General features: G+C 33.6%; 3 protein-coding genes across 3 annotated transcripts; 1 reads left to right on the top strand and 2 right to left on the bottom strand.

The window, feature by feature from the left end:
• Positions 1–18: 18 nt before the first annotated feature.
• Positions 19–3,934, bottom strand: LOC132755189 (trimethylamine monooxygenase-like). The gene is made up of 4 exons (XM_060746000.1): positions 3,615–3,934; positions 2,686–2,850; positions 1,777–2,479; positions 19–1,470 (listed from the first exon to the last, which is right to left on the bottom strand). The coding sequence occupies exons 1-4, from the start codon at positions 3,763–3,765 to the stop codon at positions 1,119–1,121; spliced, it is 1,371 nt and encodes a 456-aa protein (XP_060601983.1). The 5' UTR covers positions 3,766–3,934; the 3' UTR covers positions 19–1,118.
• A 5,543-nt stretch (positions 3,935–9,477) lies between these two features.
• On the bottom strand, positions 9,478–13,921 carry LOC132755197 (trimethylamine monooxygenase-like). The gene is made up of 4 exons (XM_060746008.1): positions 13,718–13,921; positions 12,704–12,868; positions 11,465–12,167; positions 9,478–10,991 (listed from the first exon to the last, which is right to left on the bottom strand). The coding sequence occupies exons 1-4, from the start codon at positions 13,866–13,868 to the stop codon at positions 10,643–10,645; spliced, it is 1,368 nt and encodes a 455-aa protein (XP_060601991.1). The 5' UTR covers positions 13,869–13,921; the 3' UTR covers positions 9,478–10,642.
• A 4,180-nt stretch (positions 13,922–18,101) lies between these two features.
• Positions 18,102–21,769, top strand: LOC132755188 (uncharacterized). Its single transcript, XM_060745999.1, has 2 exons — positions 18,102–18,723; positions 21,658–21,769. Exons 1-2 carry the CDS (start codon positions 18,419–18,421, stop codon positions 21,767–21,769), a joined length of 417 nt encoding a protein of 138 aa, XP_060601982.1. The 5' UTR covers positions 18,102–18,418.
• The last annotated feature ends 120 nt before the right edge of the window (positions 21,770–21,889 follow it).

Raw genomic sequence — 21,889 nt, 5'->3', positions numbered from 1 at the left:
AGCATAATAAACAAATAAAACAGTTTACCTTTTATTTCCTTTTAGGTTTTAATGTCATACAATGTATTCTATTCCAATGAAATGGGGTTTTCATTTATGTATCACAGTGACTTAAGAAAAACATGGGTGTTTCCATTTTAATGGCTAAGAAAAAAGAACAAATATTAGAGCAAATATAGTGTTTAATTTTATTTCTTTTTTTTTTATTAAACTGTTTATGCTACATGTATTAATATTAATGTAATTGTGTTTATCATCTATAACAGGAAAGTTACATGGTAGCGTGTATGAATATTTTTTTAAAAATAACGAAAATGTCGCAATGCCGAGATAGATAGAAGGAAGAAAGTAATTGATACTGATTTGATCCAACTCCATTTCCCTTAAGTAAATACGTAGAATAATAATTACATTTGACAGAGATATACCATCTGGGTTATATATATATTTCCTGTATAGATTATCTTACAATTCGGATTAGCGTATAAATACGTTTTCGGTTATCATAAATATACAAATACCTAACAATTATTACAAAAAGCACATCTTCAGAAAATGACGAATGTATCTTAGTCATATTTCACTAAGTTAAAATGCAGTCTCCTTCAACAATCATTCTGTTTGCTTTATACTGTTTATTTTGTTGTATGGTCAGACTGGTCGTCATGGCCACCTCCGCATTGATAAATGGAATGTTTTCATACGAGTGTTAACACAAACAGATACAATTAACTGTACTATCCTGTATTTTGCCTCTTTTGTACGATGTCCCGTTTCTGCTCTGTATACATGGTATAGTGCTGTACTGGCTGCCTTTCAGTTGGTCTTATATGACTTGATGTTATCGGGGGAGGCAGCAGGGATTCCATGAACTAAACTCTTCCTCGTTTTATCTTTATTGTCTTATTTGCACTACTAGTAATTAAATTGCCGCATCACGGATTTGACACTGAAAATACATGATACAATGATGTGTTCCGAATATAAATAACTATATATTATCTATGTTTCAGATTTGACGCAACATGGTATCGCTATTATTTGTTCTGTTATTTCTCAAAATCTTTTAGAATAGAAATTATTAGGTATCAAATCTTTTACATCTTAAGTTATATGTTCTATTTGCATTTCAAAAATGCCTCAATACTATCGTCATAGTTTAGCATAAATGGGGTATTTTGTTTCAGGTCTATTGTACCAGTATATATGCATTCATAACATCGATCCCTGTATTTTGCAAGTCCAAACCCTTCCTCTTTGTCTTTGATCATCTTATTGAAAACTTCTTCATTTTTCTCAATATTACTCTGATATCCTGTTACTTCAGCCAGGTGTGCTATTAATTCAGTTTGGAAATGAAGCGCTTGTGATTCGGAAGTAACAGCATTAGCCTGTTTAATCCATTTTTCACTATCGGCCTGCATCTCTTTCTTTCCCTTTGGTTCATCTGCCAATTGACCCACAATGTATCTGAAAGATAATAATTTTGTAATATCATATCATATGCATATATTTAATCAATGTTTATTATGATTATTATTATTATTTGAGATATTTCATCTCCTACTTCTCAAAATGCATATACAATTGCAGTATGAATGATGTGATAGCTTGCTCCTAACATATAATTAATAGAGTGAACGCATTTCTTCTATTTTGATTACTTTTATCTAAAACAATAAAACTCATCCAAAAGGTTTATATGACATGGTATATATCAGTATAATTTATTTTGATCTTCAAATTTAAAATTGACTTTCGAGAAATCATGCTTACCTGCAAGTCCAGCTTGCCATAACTTCAAAATATATAAATGAGTTGAATTGATTAAGGGCGCCTATATAAAACAAACGATTGTTTCCCTCCTTATAAAACAATGTTGCTTTGTACAGCCCTTCAAGATGCAGATGCGTCTTTTCGGGTATTCGGAATCTGTCTTCCAGGAAAGGAAAATAGTTTCTGTACCCTGTAGTTAATATTACAGAGTCGATTTCAGCAGAGGTCCCATCTTTGAAGTATGCCTTAGTCGAATCAAAACGTTCAACAATTGGTCTTTCCTCAATACCCTCTGGCATAATGCAGGTGTCTCCTTTTGGCTTTGTTCTGTATGCCATAATCACATGTTTGGCGCCAAATTTCAGACATTGTAGAACAAGATCTTCTCCAGTATAACCAGCTCCTATCAACAACACCCTTTGTCCAGAAAATTCCCTCGCATTACGAAAGTCGTGCGAATGTAAAATACGACCTTTAAACTTTTCCATTCTAGGAAATTCAGGAAGATTAAGAAAACTGTAGATTCCTGATGCCACAATTACATGTGTAAATGTTTCTTCTAGTGTCTTGCCTGTGTTATAATCGTTAACAATGACGGTAAAGTCATCTTTGTCGTCATGGTACTTCACATATCGGACAGCAGTATTAAAATGTATATAGTCCCTAAGGTTTCGTCCATGTGCAACCGCTCTTGTAAAACGACCTTAAATGAAATACATAAGGTAATTTTTCCATTTAAACATGTTCTAACCAATACGAATTTTGGACCGTTCAAGGCACAAGAGTGAAACTGCTAAAACAGATAATCATAATCAAACTATAGTAGTTTACAATTGTTTAATAATCGACTAGCTTTTTGTTAAATGCAAGGAAAAATAATCACAGTAAGAAGTTTGCACAAATTTTTACCTTCGAGATAATCTCTCATCGCCGCACGAGGAGGAAATGACGGAGTTTGCTGACCAAAGTGCTGCTCGAACGGATAATCTGGGTACTGATTTGACTCATAAGGACCATTGCACCACATGTGATGGTACTGACTTGTATGAATAGGTTCTCCGTTCATGTCCAGACCTTCAAGTATGAAGCTTCAGTTGTTTTATTAAAACAAAAATCGTGTCAAAGAACTTGCCATATGGAGTTTTAATTTTTGAATTTGATAATCTTCATGAATTTAGATTACGTAGACCATATACTCAAAATGGCAATATTAAGGACACAAATGTATAAAGGTTTTGGCAAAGACATAACGTTCTGAGAGAATTCGAGGAGATAAAAGGTGACAAAATAGGTTTTGTTTGACAAATTACACATAAGCATTTTGTGACGTATTAATTAAAAGTGGTTTTTATCATTTATTTTTTTTTCCAAATTTTGGTTGTTGTTGTTCTTGTCTTTTTATTATTATTATTATTATTATTATATTTTATTATTATTATTATTATTATTATTATTATTATTATTATTATTATTATTATTATTATTATTAATGATAATAAGCTGTGCATAATAATGACTTTGAATTTCTTTGTTCGTGTGGTTTTAAATTTGAAAAACGTAGGACAGAGTAATTTTGATAACCATCATAGTAGAAATTTCTAAATCATTATACTGATAATTGCATTGGACTTCGTTCATTTATTATCAATATGTTTCATAGAAATCTTAATAAATAAATGATGTTTACCAATCAGACAACTAACGACCAGTCACGCAAACTTTTGTTCTTTACACAAGGTTATTATGAAAATTTGCCAAGAAATGTCAGAATTATTCACAGTCGTGGATAATAACCTTCATCAATCAAGGGGATGATACTAGTAGTAAAAAATGCTCACCTGTTTTCCAAGAAACGTTCCATAAACCCATCCACGTGCGCTGTTTCTCGTAGCAAACAATTTCCGGCATCTCCTCCATTTCAGCGAAATGAAACAAGGTTGACATACCGGACGGCCCCGCACCAATCACACATATCCTTGGTTTTGACATGCCTTAGAAACTGAAGCAATTATTTAATACACATATATGAACATAAAACGCAAATATAATCGTGTGTCAATTGACAATTCGATTATACATCATCCCCATTTCAGTAATAATGCGTAAAGCATAGTGAAAATTAGGTAAGCAATTAGACGGTTAGAATTATGCAATGCACGCCCGGAGATGAGTGGTCACATTCGCATAATCAAATTTAAAGACACGTATAGATAGATATGCTGGTGAAAATATACCGACCTTTGTAAACCAAATGACATTTTGAATGTGTGTGAATAATATGACATAGTGGGTTTAAGTGTTGTAACAGCATATTTTGACATGCTATAGGACATATTTGCGGAAAGCAAGTGCTTAAGGCTAGGTCAGATCATATTAATTGTATATGTGTGTGTAATTTTTTTTATAACATTGAGCGTGCTCCTTTAAAGGATTTAAAACATGCTCCGCGTCTTTGACCTGTGGGGCTTTTTCATTTTATTTCATAAATTATCAAACTGCCAAGGTGACATACATGCGATTCATTTAGGGAACACCTATTTCACAACTTATGAACAATATTTCAAAAAATAATGTAACTGCTTATGAAAACATCATCCCGAGGATGACTTTGCTACATATTTAAAGGAACTTTGGAAATATTGATCAAATAATTTTGATGTTAAAGCAAGATTGAATACTGTTTAAGTCAGTTTTGGGGCGATGAGACATGTTGTTTTTAGTTTAAAGTTGATTTATTGTATTTAATTAAATCGAGTCAGCTGTCATATTCAAGGGAATTTGCTGTTGAATTTCAATTATATTTAAATCTCTTACCGAAATTAAGTATTGAATACATTAAATATTGATTCACAGAGCGTGTATAGGTCAGGATGCACATTGTCGAATCATCTGTGACAATTAAGGCGATGATGATGATATGATGATGATGATAATAACATCGTTCTGCTGCTTCTCCTTATGATGATAGTAGTCTGGAAAAATATAAAAATCAAGTTATTGTTGATGGTGATGATGAGCAACTTCATTGATTGTTATGACTATGATGATTGACTATTGGGATTTGTTAAATGTAGGAAAAGGGGTATGTTTAGCACGCCCGTTTAACTCACAACGAGTGAAAAATGTCCATCGGTAAGAATGTTGTGAGCAACTTCCGTTCCTCGTTGTGAGCACCCATCTATGACGAGTGACACGATAAACAAGGTGAGTTTTTCATAATTTTTGAAGATTACAGACATTTATGTAAAATTATCGGAATGCAGTTAGCTAGCGATGTGTTTTCCGAGTATGCACATGTAAAGATATTGCCTGCTGGTGGACAATTTGATGGAAATACCGTGCGACGCAGTCACTCGGGGTAGCTGGAAAACTGGAGACAACTTCTCTTTGGACCTAATTTAACATTGAAAACGTCGATTCTGGTGACGTTTTGTGCATTCTAACCTTAAACAAATGCCCACAAGTCTTCAGCGTAAATTATTATCTGAAAGTCTTCGTAGAAACGAAGATATACTCTTTTTTTGCTTTAATCCTCGTTGTGAGCACCATAACCTCGTTGTGAGTAAGACAAGCGCAGTGCTTGTCTGGTTTAAATATGTAATTCAAATGGCAAGAATACAATTTTCAATCTACCAAAAGCAATCAAAACGTTTTTGTACAATAGTTTTTCTTTGCAATAGTTCTTCTTTTTCTTTTTTTGAAAATTATTCTTCATATTCACAAGTCATAACAAATCAGTTGAGGTAAATCAGGTATTTTATTTCGTATACTCCAGTGTGGCACGAGTGAACATCACGGGGTGTTTATGAATAATGCAACAATTTCACAATCTGTGTGATACACACATACATGTGTTTATCCTGAGCTGAAGACTGACCAAGTTATGTAAAACAAGAACTATCACGGTAAGTTGACAATGCCCCTGAAGTGGTGCTTTGGCCTTTTATATATGGACCAGATAGATTATTTGTTTTTGGACAATTAGATCTTCAATGTGAAGGTAATTCAAGGTCAATGTGAAATAAATATAGGTCAGTTGGAAGGTCTTGTCCAAAGGGGCATTGTGTCCAAATATGAGTTAATTCCACTTACTTATAAAGAAGTTATGTCCAATGTTAAAGTTTTTGAATGTTCTAGAAGGTCATTTACGGTACAAGGTAAAAAAATACAGATCAGTTTGAAGGTCTTGCCTAAGGGGTGTTGTTTCAAAATATGAGTAGAATCCGTATACTAATAAGGAAGTTATGGCAAATTTTTAAGTTTTTGGACAATTTGACCTTCAAGGTGAAGGTCATTCAGGGGTCAAGGTCAAAAGAATATAGGATAGTTGAAAGGCCTTGTCCAAAGATGTGTTGTGCCTAAACATTGTGCCAGGATATTATGGCCAATCTTAAATGTTTTTGGACAATTTGACCTTCAAGGTAAAGGCCATTCAGGGGTCAAGGAAAAAAAATACAGGTCCGTAGGAAGGTGCTAAGGGATGTTGTGTTCAAATATGAATCAAATCCGTTTACTAATAAGGAAGTTATGGCCAATGTTAAAGTTTTCGGACAGATTGACGGACTGACAGACGGACAGTTCAAAACTAATATGCCTCCCTTTGGGGTATGCACAACGTCTTGAAAACAAATGCTGCTGTGCAAAAACGTTTTAATTGCTGTGGTAGATTGAAAATAATATTTCACCACCTGAATTGCATATTAAAACCATACACGCACTGCGCTTGTCTTGCTCACAACGAGGTTATGGTGCTCACAACGAGGATTAAAGCAAAAAAGGGTATATCTTCGTTTCTATGAAGACTTTCAGATAATAATTTACACTGAAGACTTGTGGGCATCTGTTTTAGGTTAGAATGCACAAAACGTCACCAGAATCGACGTTTTCAATGTTAAATTAGGTCCAAAGAGAAGTTGTCTCCAGTTTTCCAGCTACCCCGAGTGACTGCGTCGCACGGTATTTCCATCAAATTGTCCACCAACAGGCAATATATTTACATGTGCATACTCGGAAAACACATCGCTAGCTAACTGCATTTCGATATTTTTACATAAATGTCTGTAATCTTCAAAAATTATGAAAAACTCACCTTGTTTATCGTTTCACACGTCAAAGATGGGTGCTTACAACGAGGAACGGAAGTTGCTCACAACATTTTTACCGATGGACATTTTTCACTCGTTGTGAGTTAAACGGGCGTGTTTAGGCTTTTTTTATATAAACCGCTGACTGTTGATAAGTCTATGAATATGGAAAAGGGTAGACAGTGGATATTTTTGTATATCGAGGAATAGGAGTAGGGTGATGAAGTTTTGGTTAGTCTAGGAACGGGTTGGAGTGGGTAGATAAGCATGGAGGTAAATATCAATGTCTTTTTTACTGGGAATTAAGGAAAGTATAGGAATCTGCTAAGACTAGGAATGGTGGAAAATACAGTAATGTAATCAGTCTAAGTATAGCGGGCAGATATAAGCTGAATATATATAGAGGTCAAAGGTTAGCTGAAATTATCTATATCAGAATAAAAACAAGTGAAATCAACATGTGAGTGCTATAGATTTTCATTGCTCTTTCATGTGTAGCAATGACAAAATCGGAATCTGATTTTGTAAGCTCATGTCCTATAGGAAGGCACAAGTGTTTCAGTCGCGGTCAAGTTGCCAACAAAGTATGTTATATCATTGACTTTCAACTGCAAATCTAAAGTTTTTGCTAGTGAGAAATTGGTATCTAATTTCTTGGAATATAGGTAAACTACTGGGACGCCTGCTAGGTAACTGTAGCGTACATTGGTCCTACAAGGTAGGACCTCATAGTCAGCTGATACACTCGACGTAAAAATATATGGTGTTATAGCTAAAATGTAATATTTTGGAAAAAGATAGCAATTTGAGTGCATTGTTGTAGAAGTTCAAATACGCAGAAATATAATCACGAAGGTGTAAATATGCACTTGATCTGTCCGATAGGGGAAAAGTGTAATGGTGTTAAAATAGTAAATTACAAGAGCGATCAGTAATCACATGTGTCGCCTCATGATGGCCAATTTTATGTTGGGACAAGTTTTGTGACAGACGGACAGACCGACGGACAGTGCACAACTAGACTTGGTACTGACCATTCTTGTAAAGTTTGGATAAAATTGCACCAGTAGTTTTTGAGGAGTAGTCCGGACAAGCTTTTGTGTATCTGGCAACACACAAAAAAACACCTTTTTATCAAAGGGCCATAACTCGGCCAAAAATCATTCAACCGGAAAACCCGTGCAATATGCGCAAGGACTTGCGCTACAGATCAATCCTGTACAGTTTAATTGAAATTGCATTAGTGGTATAAGAGAAGTAGTCCGGACAAACTTTAAAAATAAAAATTATTAAAAGGCCATAACTCTGACAAAAATCATTGAACCGGATAATACTGACAATATGCACAACAAGACTTGGTACTGATCATTCCTGTAAAGTTTGCATGAAATTGCACCAGTAGTTTTTGAGGAATAGTCCGGACAAGGTTTTGTGTATCTGGCAACACACAGAGAAAAACACCTTTTTATCAAAGGGCCATAACTCGGCCAAAAATCATTCAATCGAAAATCCCGTGCAATATGCGCAAGGACTTGAGCTACAGATCAATCCTGTAAAGTTTCAATGAAATTGCATTAGTGGTATAAGAGAAGTAGTCTGGAAAAACTTTAAAAAATAAAAATTATTAAAGGGCCATAACTCTGACAAAAATCATTGAACCAGAAAATGCTGAAAATATGCACAACTAAACTTGGTACTGATCATTCCTGTAAAGTTTGGATGAAATTGCACCAGTAGTTTAGGAGGAGTAGTCCGGACAAGTTTTGTGACGGACAGGCGGACAGACAGACGGTCAGACAGACGGCGGAGAAGTGATCCCTATATGTCGCCACTACTCCGTAGAGGCGACACAAAAATTAGGTATGCGATATACTATAATCAATTATGTGAGTGTGTGTGCTTTTATTTAATTCGTGGATTGTCTGTTTATGCAAATAGATCTAGTGTAATGTAGAAACTTGCAGCACAGGAAACAAAATTTAATTGAATCTTGAATCTCTGGATTCACATACCCATTTTATCCACGAAAAAAAATGCTGTGCAAATAATAATGATTTTGCAGTACATCATATTTCAAGCTATACAAAGATAAAAAAATCAGTATATGTTCTCATTTGACTCTAGACTATTGCACCTTTAAATTTATTGTCAATTAAAGGACCGTGTCGAATATATTGCCAATTAAAGGACCGTGTCGAATCTATTACGATTACATGTTGGTGATAATTTAGTGTCATTTGGTTTACTATGACAAAACATTTTACAATAAGCGCTAAACTCATCAGGGAATAAACATTTAATATACTCTAAACCCGTTGTTTAAACGTTATAAAACTCATATCTACCATTTCTAAAGAGGGGGAAAATAGACATTTCTGGGGTAAAGTGTGTAATTAATAGATATATAGCTTTGACAGCGCTGTCTTCGTCCAATAGAATTCTGCATTGTTCTCCATATTAAATGATAAATCTGATAATATCAAATAGATGTGTTTTACCAGTATTAAATCTTCAACTGTAAGATTTTATCATATTTTCTACAATCAAAAGATAATAAATAAAAATATAATCAAAACAGTTTACATTTATTTATTTCTTTTAAAGAAATACACTACACAACAAGACAGAAATAGGTTATGCATTTTATGTACAACTTGAAAATATGAAATGACATAATATTACAATGGCTAAGACAAAGAACAAAAAAGTTAAGAATGCTTGTTTTGTTTTTGTTGGTTTGTTGTTGTTGTTTTTTTTGTGTGTTTTTTTTGTGGGTTTGTTTGTGACTGACTTGTTTGTACTTAAATATAGGACAGTTTCGTGGTTGCTTGAATGTATGAATCTTGCAAAACGGATTAAGTATTAGTAGGCTTCGCATATAAATACGAATTCTCTTTAATAAATACGTCACAGCTAATCAAAACAAGTATAGGTTAGAGTGCATATTGGATGTCTTCGTAAATAAGAAAGCTAAAAAGGAGCGGAGCTTGCGAAGTGACTGTAGCTTTCTTATTTACGAAGAACATCCAATATGCACTCAAACCGGCTTAGTGATCCGCCCACTTGCGTTTTATAATATAAAACGTCCAGTTTATATAAAAGCTGTTCTATTAAGATTTGTAACTTGAAAATTTGAAAAATCCTCGTCGGTGATTGGCTTAAAAAATGGCGAGCACTAAATAAGAATGGCTTAAAAATTATAACAATAAAGGCTTCTTCAGCAAAATGATAAATGTTTCAAAGTCATTGCACTTAGTTATTATGCCCGTCTCCATCAAAACGCTTATCATTCTGTTTGCTATATAATTATATTCTTTGATTGATCGGGTGAGTTTTCATGACCTCCTCCACATTAATTGATTGAAAGATTTAATGTAAACAATATTTTCATACGAGTTTAAAGACAAACGGGTGCAATAACTGTTAACTTTGGATGAATTAGTATCCTGTAATTTGCCTCTTTATATCGTGCCCCGTTCTATTCTGTCCAGCGCCTTCCAGTTGGTCCTTTGTTTCTATATATGTTAAAGGGACAAACAGTATTGTTTCAATTTCCGTCATATGTCTTTGTACTCTTTCTTTATTCACTACTATAATGTGATAATTAAATTTATACATCAAGATATAGATTTGACACTGAAAATGCATGTATATACTTACGTGCTCCGAATACATAAAGAGTATAATAAAATAACTAAAAGTTTGACCCAATATTTTTTCCCTTCAAAATTATGTAGGACAGAAGTAAATAAGCGTGAATATCACATTTTTAGTTATTTGTTCTATTTGCATTTCAAAAATGCCTCAATGCTATCGTCATAGTTTAGCATAAATGGAGTATTTTGTTTCGGGTCTATTGTACCAGTATGTGTGCTTGCATGACATTGATCCCTGTATTTTGCAAGTCCAAACTCCTTTCTGTCTTTGACCATCTTATTGAGAACTTCTTCATTTTTCTCAATATTACTATGGTATCCTGATAATTCACCCAGGTGTGCTATTAATTCAGTTTGGAAATGAATCACTTGTGATTCGGAAGTGCAGGCATTTGCCCGTTTAATCCATTGTTGACTATCGGCTTGCATCTCTTTCTTTTCCTTTGGTTCATCTTCCAATTGACCCATAATGTATCTGAAAGTTAACATTTGAACAGTTGTGTTTGTGCATACACTTAAATCAACGGTTATCATAATTATTTCACATAGTTTATCTCCTACATTTCTAAATGTAAATAAAGCTATAAATTTGGTGGCGGCTGTAGATTGTAAAATTATTCTTTATAATGTATTTATAATTATCAAAGATATATAATACCGAGAATGAAAGAACTTTGTCAGTATATTTTATCTAAAGCGAGTTAGCGTGCATGAAATCATCACCAAACCTATGAAACACTGCAGCGGAATTTCCATGAATATACCATTGCAACAAGGTGTGCTAGTTTACCTGTAAGATGTACTTAATAGGATATAAAGATTTTTTCTCAATTGATTACGGTATGGTCTAAAATCATCAAAACACCACCACACCGTAAATCCAATAGATCAGGATATTTAATTTGAATCTTTATAATTAAAAACTGACTTTAGAGAAATCAAACTTACCTGCTAGTCCAGCTTGCCATAACTTCGAAATATATAATTGTGTTGAACTGTTCAAGAGCACCTATATAAAACAAACGATTGTTTCCCTCCTTATAAAACAATGTTGCTTTGTACAGCCCTTCAGGATAAAGGTGTGTCTCCTCCGGTATTCTAAATCTGTCTTCCAGGAAAGGAAAATAATTCCTGTACCCTGTAGTTAATATTACATAGTCAATTTCAGCAGAGGTCCCATCTTTGAAGTATGCTTTATTCGAATCAAAGCGTTCAACCATTGGTCTTTCTTCTACACCCTCTGGCATAATGCAGGTGTCTCCTTTTGCCCTTGTTCTGTATGCCATAGTCACATGCTTCGCGCCAAATTTCAAGCATTGTAGAACAATATCTTCGCCGGTATACCCAGCTCCGATCAACAGCACCCTTTGTCCAGAAAATTCCCTTGGATTTCGAAAGTCGTGTGAATGTAAAATACGACCATTAAACTGTTCCATTCCAGGAAATTCCGGCAGATTAGGAAAACCAAAGATTCCGGAAGCCACAATTATATGTGTAAATGTTTCTTCTAGTGTCTTGCCTGTGTTATAATCGTTGACAATGACGGTAAAGTTATCTTTGTCGTCATTGTATTTTACATATCGGACAGCAGTATTAAAGTGTATATAGTCTCTAAGGTTTCTTCCATGTGCAACCGCTTTATTAAAACGACCTTAAATGAAAGACATAAAGTAATAATATTAGTTACATCAGAAAATGAGTCAGATATTGAATAAGACTTTAATCTTTTATATTAGGTGGAACATTAAACTAAACAAATTTACTTTTTATGCAAAGAAACGTTAAAAAGACATTTTAACCTAGTACTAAATGAAAAGGGCGCCAAATTATAATACAACGTGACGTCATTTACGACGTCACATCAGTAAGTTGGTTTCCAGTACTGTGAACGCTTGTATTTCACTGAACCAACGCAACAGGCTCAAATATTCAAAACAGTGAAATTATCAAATTGATTCAGTTTTTATTTCACTGATATATTTCTATAAACCACCGAAAGCATGTAATAAAAACTCTTCTAACCAATACAAGAGTACACAATGAAACGTCCCGAACTGAAAAATGTAAGAAAAGGAAACTTACCCAAGCCTTACAATGCCTTAGGAGTTTAAAAGTGTGTATGAATCTGCTGGTATTTTCATTAAATGATTCTTGAAATGTTGAATAAAAAAAATATTACAATAATACCTTCGAGATAGTCTTTCATCGCGGCACCGGGTGGAAATGACGGGGTTTGTTGACCAAAGTGCTGCTCGAACGGATAATCTGGGTACTGATATGCCTCATATGGACCATTACACCACATATGATGGTATTGACTTGAATGAATAGGTTCTCCGTTCTCGTCCAGACCTTCAAGTATAGTAGTTAAAACTTTTTTTCTTCGTGTCAAATTGTCAGATAAGTCATCTATTGTCATATGAGAGTTTTGAACTTTGATATTTTTTATAAATAACATGTATACATGTATAACTATATGTTATCAACATGGCAGAATTAAGGACGTAAGTGGCGGCGTGGCCGAGTGGTTAATGCGTCGGACTAGTAATCTTCTTGGGTTTAAACTCTGTCAGGGGTAAGCCGTAGAAACTTTCTTGAGCAAGAAACAATACATTCATTGCTTAATACTGGTTGGTTCCAGAAGCGGATCCAAGAGTGTTTCCACTACAATCGAACTAAAATAATTGTGTATAAACTAAGGGCGTAATTGTATATAATTTGGTAGGAATGCATGCATATGAGCGACACCAAGACTTTTGGACTAGTTAAAAGCTGACAAATTCCACTTAAACTTTATATAACGAATTTATTCAAAGAACCATTACAAATGGTCTTCATGTTTTGGAAAAATCAATAATATTATACTCTAAATTTCTTTGTAAATGTGGTTTCGAATTGAATACCCGTACTTCGATGCATTTTATTCAGCACCATTGCAAAAAATATTTATGCTAATAATTGCACATTTTTTATATTTAATCAAGCAATTTCTGAGAAACCTAAATAAATAATATTAAACGTAACATCGATTTTGAATAGCATAAGTTTTACTTGAATGCATTTAGTAAATTGTCAACATATGACTAGTTTAACATTAGTTAACTCTTAAAGCTATACAGGAAATATGTTAAAATTTATCTACACTGTGCCACGGTTAAAAACATCATCATCAATTAAAGGAATGATAAAACAAAGGCTCACCTGTTTTCCAAGAAACGTTCCATAAACCCATCCATGTGCGCTGTTTCTCGTAGCAAACAATTTCCGGCATCTCCTCCATTTTAGCGAAATGAAACAGAGTTGACAAACCAGACGGTCCGGCACCTATCACACATATCCTTAGTTTCGACATCTCTTACAAATTGAAGCAAAAACTTAAAAACACAAATATAAATATTAAACTGTATGTGAGTATGTTCTTATATCAATTGATATATAGAACTCTCTTTAAAGTAATATTATGTAAAGGGTCGTGAAAAATTAGGTTATGATTATGTAGGTTAGGTTAAGGGGTCAATGACATCTTTATCAATGAGTTCATTTTGTCTGTCGAATTTACCTGTATTAATTTACCTCAAATACGTATTTTAAATAAACCTTGGGCGATTCAATGTACACATCACTCACTGATACCATATGGTGTAGAACGCTATATGACGCATGATGACGCACTTGTAAATGATTGCATTGCAGAGACTGACCCTTGATGAGAGATCATTTCGTCAAAATCAAATAAAAAATACGAGTAGATATTGTGATGGAAATATACAGACGTTTGCAAAACATGTGACATTTTGAATGTTTGTGCAGAATATACTATTTTATTAACAATATTTTAAGGACTAAAACTGCATATTTTGACCACAGGCACGAGTATCGGACCTGGGAAGAAAAAATATGACCAGATTGATAAAAAAAACCTGTGTTCATCTTAAAAGTGTAAAAAAAAAATGTAAATGATGACCCCCTTTAAAAATATACTATAAGTTAACTTATAGTACATTTTTAAAGGGTGTCATTATTTACATTTTTTGGGAGTTTTTTTGACACTTTTAAGATGAACACAGGTTTTTTTTTATCAATCTGGTCATATTTTTTCTTCCCGGGTCCGATACTCGTGCCTGTGATTTTGACATGACATTGCTATACTTATGCTATGATGTGGAAACCAAGATAAATCGCTTTACATGTATATGACATTAACTTCCTACAGACTCACAAAAGTGTCTATGTTTCGCGGGCCATATTTCTTTAGTGAGTAAATTACAGTACCGTCAACGGAAGCTTTCTACCTATCGCCGAGGGCAATCCGAAAATGACATTGGATAAATTGGTGGGTCATGGTTACGTCAAGAAAAATTGTACTTTTTACAAAAATCAGTAGAGTTTATATACAGAATGGACAACTTATTACACTGGCTAAACCTAGGTCACGCGGGCTTTTAGCGGTAATGTTTCATATGCATGCAATGTGCCTTATATTGTTGAAAACGAGGTCTCTGTGCAAGCTGTTGCAATAACAAATTCGCAACTAGATCGTTCCAATGGGTAGGTAGCCATTGATTCACGAATAAAAATGTGCTTTTTACGAATATTTGTAAAGTTTGTTGACAGGATGTTAGATTCCAGGGCGAACTTCCTGTCTTAAATCTTGTCATTAACAAGATATTCCAAGCTATTACACTGGTCGATCAGAAAACAAACTTGAACTAATGTGTAGGAGACTATTGTTCACATAAAATGTTGCATTTTACAAACTTTCTTATAAGAGTCCATGTACACAATGAGCATGTTACCGCACAGGTTATACCTTTGCCACGCAGGGAAATAAGGGACCATGTACCTTTTGGTGTGTGCCATCTTTGTTATTTAGAGGTAATGTCTAAACGCCTTATTTCCGGCCATTGTGTACATCTTCGGGCCATTATGTCATAGGCAGGAGACTCACGGATATAACACGTACTGCCCAAATCCGCAACGAAATTAGACCATTAATTCGTCCAGAAAATGATGTTTTTTTACGAAATAGATGTACGGAATGGGAAATTTCATCAAAAATTCATCAAACCTGCTTATACCTTTGTCACGTTGGCATCTGTCAGATGGACAATTTATTCATGCAACGACACGTGTCTTAAATACATAAATGACAGTCTCAGAACTATTGCATTGACCCTTGTGCAGCGAAATTACACCAATTTGTAAGCTAAAAAGGCCTCCAGATAATGGCCCTTTTTACGAAAATACATAGATTTATTTATTTTTAATAATAATAATCACATCGGTTAACACCTATACAAAGCGGGCATATTGCGCCCATGTTTCTTAAGCGAGAGTCATGTGCTTTATATTGTTGTAAACGGGAGAGTCTGGGCCATTGCAACGATATGGAACCAGTGGTTAGGTCAAGATTGCCTCATTAACAATAGCTTTCTTTTTTACAAAAACGAATAGCGTATGTATACAGAATGAACGAATCATCGTATCGGCTAACAGCAATGACAAACAAGCAACGGGTGGTCACAACCCTTGTGCGTGCGTTGTAAGCCTTACATTGTGGTAAGAGCCAATGCACTATCCAATCTGCAATCTAGATATCGGACCCATTGTAGCCACGAGTTCTTCCAGTCCGGCTATTTAAGCTATTTTAAAGTGCATTAAAAAGTGTAATCACGGCACGCGCTCGCGTGATGTCATCAATTAATGTATGTTTACTTCTCCATTAAATATACACCTGCGTGCGCACTTTTCATGCAAAATTTTGGTATGATAATTATTTTCATTAATCGTTTTGTTGGCTATCATTTATTGATGTTTTGTTATATTGTAGATTATTTCTGTTTAACATACTACATGTATTACATAAAATAAGTATTCGGTCCATTATTTCTACTTGTCATGCAGCAGTTTAAAAGTTCATTGTCCGTCCATTTAATAACATTATTTCTGCTTTCTTTCACCATCCGCCATTACAATACGACCATTGATACACGAACAAGTAGGTTTTGTATTTCACTTTAAATGCGAAATAATGATAAATGTTATACACGAGCCTTAATAATGAACAAAAACTTTCTTTCATGTAATAGTAAACCTGTATAACTCATTTTCTTTAAACTATTGATTTTTAAATCGACAAATTAGTCAATTACATTTAGGCAATGCAAATTTAATGTACAATTTACAGGGTATAAATTATCAAATCAATAACAAGAATCTTTAGAACGATATTGAAATATATAATCCGTTAAAATGTATATGAGATGTAGAGGGTATTTAAGTTTCTTCTATAGATACAGGATTTATTTTCATCAAGTGGTATGAAAATAAATAATACACGAGTGACAGTAGCTTGAATTTTCTGTTTATTATATATTTTTTCTCCATTTTAACCATATGAATAGGAAGAATTCCGTATTGGCTGAATTTAGGAGAAAGTACATGTAGTCCGACAACACACCCGTGAAAATACGGAAAATATGTTTCACTGCAGTGAAAAATAAATGTTTACAGTGAAAATACGGGAAATAAAAATACGCATTTTATTTCAGCAATATTTCTCAATATTTCATTCATAAATTTATAATAATAAGAGGGTATTTTTTCGTTTGCGTGAAATATGGAATATATTTTCACGAAACATGATAAAATGCCACATATTTTCACGAGCCGGTACGGCGAGTGAAAATATGTGGCATTTTATCATGCTGAGTGAAAATATATACCATATTTCACGAAAAACGAAAAAATAACCTTTTTATTTAATTTCATTATCGAAGAAAATGGTAACGAATCCCCTTGCTTGCTACCAACTGCAATTGTACAGCGCGCAGTAATTTATGCGTAAGCACGCGCTATTTGGCGCTACATTGTGACGTCATGTAAACAACTCTTTAAACGTCTGTACAGCGTTAATTACTGAATTAAAGATATTGGTGTTCGGATTAATTTTCTTAGTTAGACCATTTTCTATCATGCTAGATAGTTTTCAAAACAATATTCAAGAAAAAGTTGTTTTGTATTCATCAGATTTTTCAAACAAAACGGCGAAAGAAGTCCCTTAAAATAAATATGAGTTTTGACTCCGCCCACTTTCATATTTATATTTCATATTTATTTTAAAAAAATATGAAATATATTTGACTGATATAGCACCATATTTCATGGGTGAAATTAAATAAAACGTCATATTTCACTGATTAATATCTTTATTTAATGCTTTATTTAATGTAAGGGATATCGTTCACTGCATGTATATCACTCAAACGCCCTGTATACCAAGCACTATTTATCTCTCACTCAGTACTTAAACTATAAAAAAAACCTGTTAGTGATATTAATGATAATTCAAATAAATTTCTCTAATTCTGATAGTCTATAATTAACACTTTGCATTTTCTACTCTGTTTTGTTCTCCTTTGTTGTTATAACGTAATAAGACGTATATGGCATATCTAAATATTAATCTCAGACAGTAAACCAAATATCATAGTTTCAATAGCCTTACTGTTAAGTTGATGAAGAATTACCTTATAAAAAACGATTTCTTTTCATTTCTTTATATAACGTGACTCTTTGATTTGATTTAACAATTACAAACTACATGTATTACAGTAGACATTTAATTAAAACTTCGATAAGGGAAATCAAATCATTATTATCGATAGAATAGTGATCTAAATGCAAATTCGATTTTGATTAACATAAACAGAGCCTTCATGTACACATACTCAAAACGGATAAAAATAAAAAATAACAAACATTTACTATGCATTTGTTATTACCAACGACATGCTATTAAATACTAGAGAAAAACGCAATTAAGATTGGCTAGTGAAAGATTAAATAAATTAAAAGAGTTGGTAACACGGGGATTTAATTGTTTTAACATTCAGTTTGACAATGTCCAGCGCGTGTCTTGTGTCGAAACATGGGCTTGATGAATTCAATCCAAAGTTTTCTAAGGGGAGGAAAAGACAAATAAAGGATGTGTTTGGAATGGACGAAGACATAGACTGCTATACGAACGACAGAAGGCTAAATTACGACATTCTGAAAATCGGTAATGAGTTTGGAGGAAATAATTTGGGTGATTACGATGATGATTGCATACAGCTCACGGACTATAGGTTCGCAGAAAAAGTTGATAAAAGCAATGGACGCCCAGGAATGCAACATCCGACAAAAGTGTATGGTGAAGTAACAAGGTAAGTTTAGTCTTCAATTTCAATTTATTCAATAATTCTATCCAGATCATGCAAACATGACAACATGAGGTTTACAATTACTAGTTCTTGAAATAAAGTAGATTGTTAATTTGTACTAAAAATAGTGTTTAACAATTACCAACGAGCACTAATTTCACTAAGTGTTCCTGTCAATGCAAAATAAAATTTTGATCATTATAAGTGTAATTACAGTGAGTCTACGCAAGAAAACTTTCTGTTATTTGTGTCATTTTGCGCCATTCATAATTGCTGTTCCCCTGTATAGAATGATAGATCTAAACCATAATGATACAGAAAAAAAGTTAAATTGAATCGGAAGTTCTAGATAAAGCAGCCCGCGCCCTGTCAAAATTTGAATCTACTTGATCAGCAGTGTTCGAATTGATATCTTTATATTAGCCGTAACATTTTATTTTGTACAGAGGAACTCAAATAATTTTTTTAAGCATTAATATGATGATGGCAACAAAATCCCAGAATCTACCTACGTCACAAGTGCAGACCAATATCAACCGGCACATCCATGCCATCTAATCATGGTCTGCACTGCTCCTTATTCGGTCAGTACATATTTTGAAATACTTGGGTCTCCCTTAAAAGATGGACGGTTTTGACTTGATTTGAAAGATGGACAAAAACTTAACTTGGCGATTAAACTTTCACCGGAAACTGATTAAAGATCTAACCAATATGATTATAAAATTCCACGTGTAAGCATGAAAATATTTCACAGTGGCATATTTCTGGCAACAGTTAATTATCACGAAAATAGTCTTACTAACTAGTTTAGTTTAGTGACGGACTTAAATTGACAATTAATTAAAATTCGTGGTTCAGTTTTATGAAAATGCTACAGAAAAAGGACGCAATATCATTTAATCATGTCGACAGTTTGCAATAAAATTAACATTACCTTAGAGTCGCTCAAGTTCGGTAAAAAATTCTGTATAGTTGGTGTAACATGTACATGTATATGATGGCTGATTAATTTAGTGCCATGTCGTAACCACTTTGTCGCCTGGCGCCCCGCGGAGCGAAAACACGACATGGCACAAATCAGCCACCATAGTTGCATGTTTATACATCTATACATGTACATGTACATAAAGAAATAAAACTAGGAATTAACTATAAAGTCAATGTCTTTTGTAACGTTATGGATATCGATCATGATATGAAATTATTTTTCTTTATTTCAACATATATAGCACAAGGAACATTTATCACGATTTAATATATCCACATACAGTATGCATACAGTATATGAATTTGAACATGTCAAGTAAACCATTAATTGCTTCCCATTATAAATATGTTATTATTGTCGTGGTAAAACAAAGTAACATATTATTATGTCTGTCCGATTTTATATAGTGAACAGGTGAAAGTCAGAATTTCAATGTAATTTACATTTTCCCATAATTCCTTTCAATTTTAGCAGTTTCCTATATGCAACAGTATTAATGCATTTATTCCATCTTCATGATCTTGCTTGATGATATTCACACTGGCCAGTTCTAAGCGGTGGGTCCATCGCAGCGGCGGTGGAGGATTCTTCGCAGAAGCGGTGGATAAAAATGGCCAGTGTGATATTGGAACATACATATTATGCTTGCTTCCATACTTCTTAATGACAATGGAAACCTACGTACATGTACGTATTGCTGAATAACATCGTGCATGATGATTACTGAATGCCTTATCATGTAATTGCAACTGCATATGTTCCTTTCTGAACCATCTAACCGGCATATTTTAATATGCTGTATGTTTTATTGCACCGTTCGGTGCAAAGGTCGGCGTACGTGTATTATGTTTGGCGTTTCTTGTACTTATATTTTAGATTTATATTAATCATAAACATTTCCCAGTATTAATATAACTGTTGGTCAATCATCATAACAATTAATGTCAGTTGATCATCTGCATGAAATATATTTACATATATTATAATGTAATTAATTAATTCAGCTCAACTTCACAATGAAAAAATGTATAAGGTCGATCAATTCAGCTCAATGAAGTCGGGTAGGCCTATCATTAATGTAGTGTGAACTGTTTATACTGTCCGATATTTCCGAATAATATTTTTGGTGGATAGTGCAAGAGACATGCCCAAATCCTGGTTCTTTAACTTTCCAAGTGTTTTTAAAAGCACCTACCGGTACCTCGCTTTAAAATCTCATCCGAAAGACTGATTAGTAACTTTAGTTTGTAACCAAGTGCTATTTTTAAGGTTTTTGCTATTTTTTAAAAAAGGTAACTTTGTTGGCCTTATTTAATTTTAATTTTTACTTTGTGTAATTATGTTTCCTTAACCACATTTGCTATTTGCTTAACCATAACGTTTCCCTCCTAAAGTTAGGGTCACTTAAGGTCATTCTTTGTGTTAAAAAAGTTGTTGGTCATTGTAACATGTAAATGTGTTGGTTTTATATTATTAATAAAAATTTAAATTAAAAAATTGGTATTTGTATGTTTTATTCATTTGTTCTTAAAAGTTCTAATGTCAACTAAATAAAAACTTATAGTAATTAAATACAGTTGTGAATTTAATAAAAGTTATTTTAATAAATTTGTATTGTTCTTAAGTGTTAAAATTCAAAATGGCAGCATATGTTCTTATCTTATAGTTATTCCTAGAAATCACTAGGCCAGCCAGCCCTAGAATCGAGCCCACGCTGTCGAGATTACAAATCTCGTGCTCAAACCGGTTGCTCATTCCGTGCAAATGTACTAGTATATAGATTTATTTTTCCCATATCCATTCTATCGACTCATAATTCGGTAATCCTTATTATCAGGACAGTCCAAACTTCTTTATGATAGCAAAAAAGATGTACCGGTACCACAATTTTGAAAAAAATCCTAGATTTTCATAAAATTCTCATTAAATTTGTCCTTTTTTTTCAGACCATGGACACCAGTATTTGCTATGCTTGAGCATAAATATATAGACAAGAAGGTAGGTAACTGTGCAATAAATTTCATTGATAGCCTCCCTTTGTGCTTAGACTGTATATAACTTATTTCACTGTCGGACGTAATAAGAAATTCAAAATTGAATACCAGTCGTGTACCACGTGACATATTGATTACTGTCGCCAAGGAGATTGGACTCGATTTCCCGATTATTTTGATTGAT

The sequence above is a fragment of the Ruditapes philippinarum genome, unplaced genomic scaffold (genome assembly GCF_026571515.1).
Source record: "Ruditapes philippinarum isolate M1 unplaced genomic scaffold, ASM2657151v2 ctg200_1_1_1_1, whole genome shotgun sequence".
NCBI lineage: Eukaryota > Metazoa > Mollusca > Bivalvia > Venerida > Veneridae > Ruditapes > Ruditapes philippinarum.
This window is presented reverse-complemented; position numbering and strand designations above follow the sequence as displayed.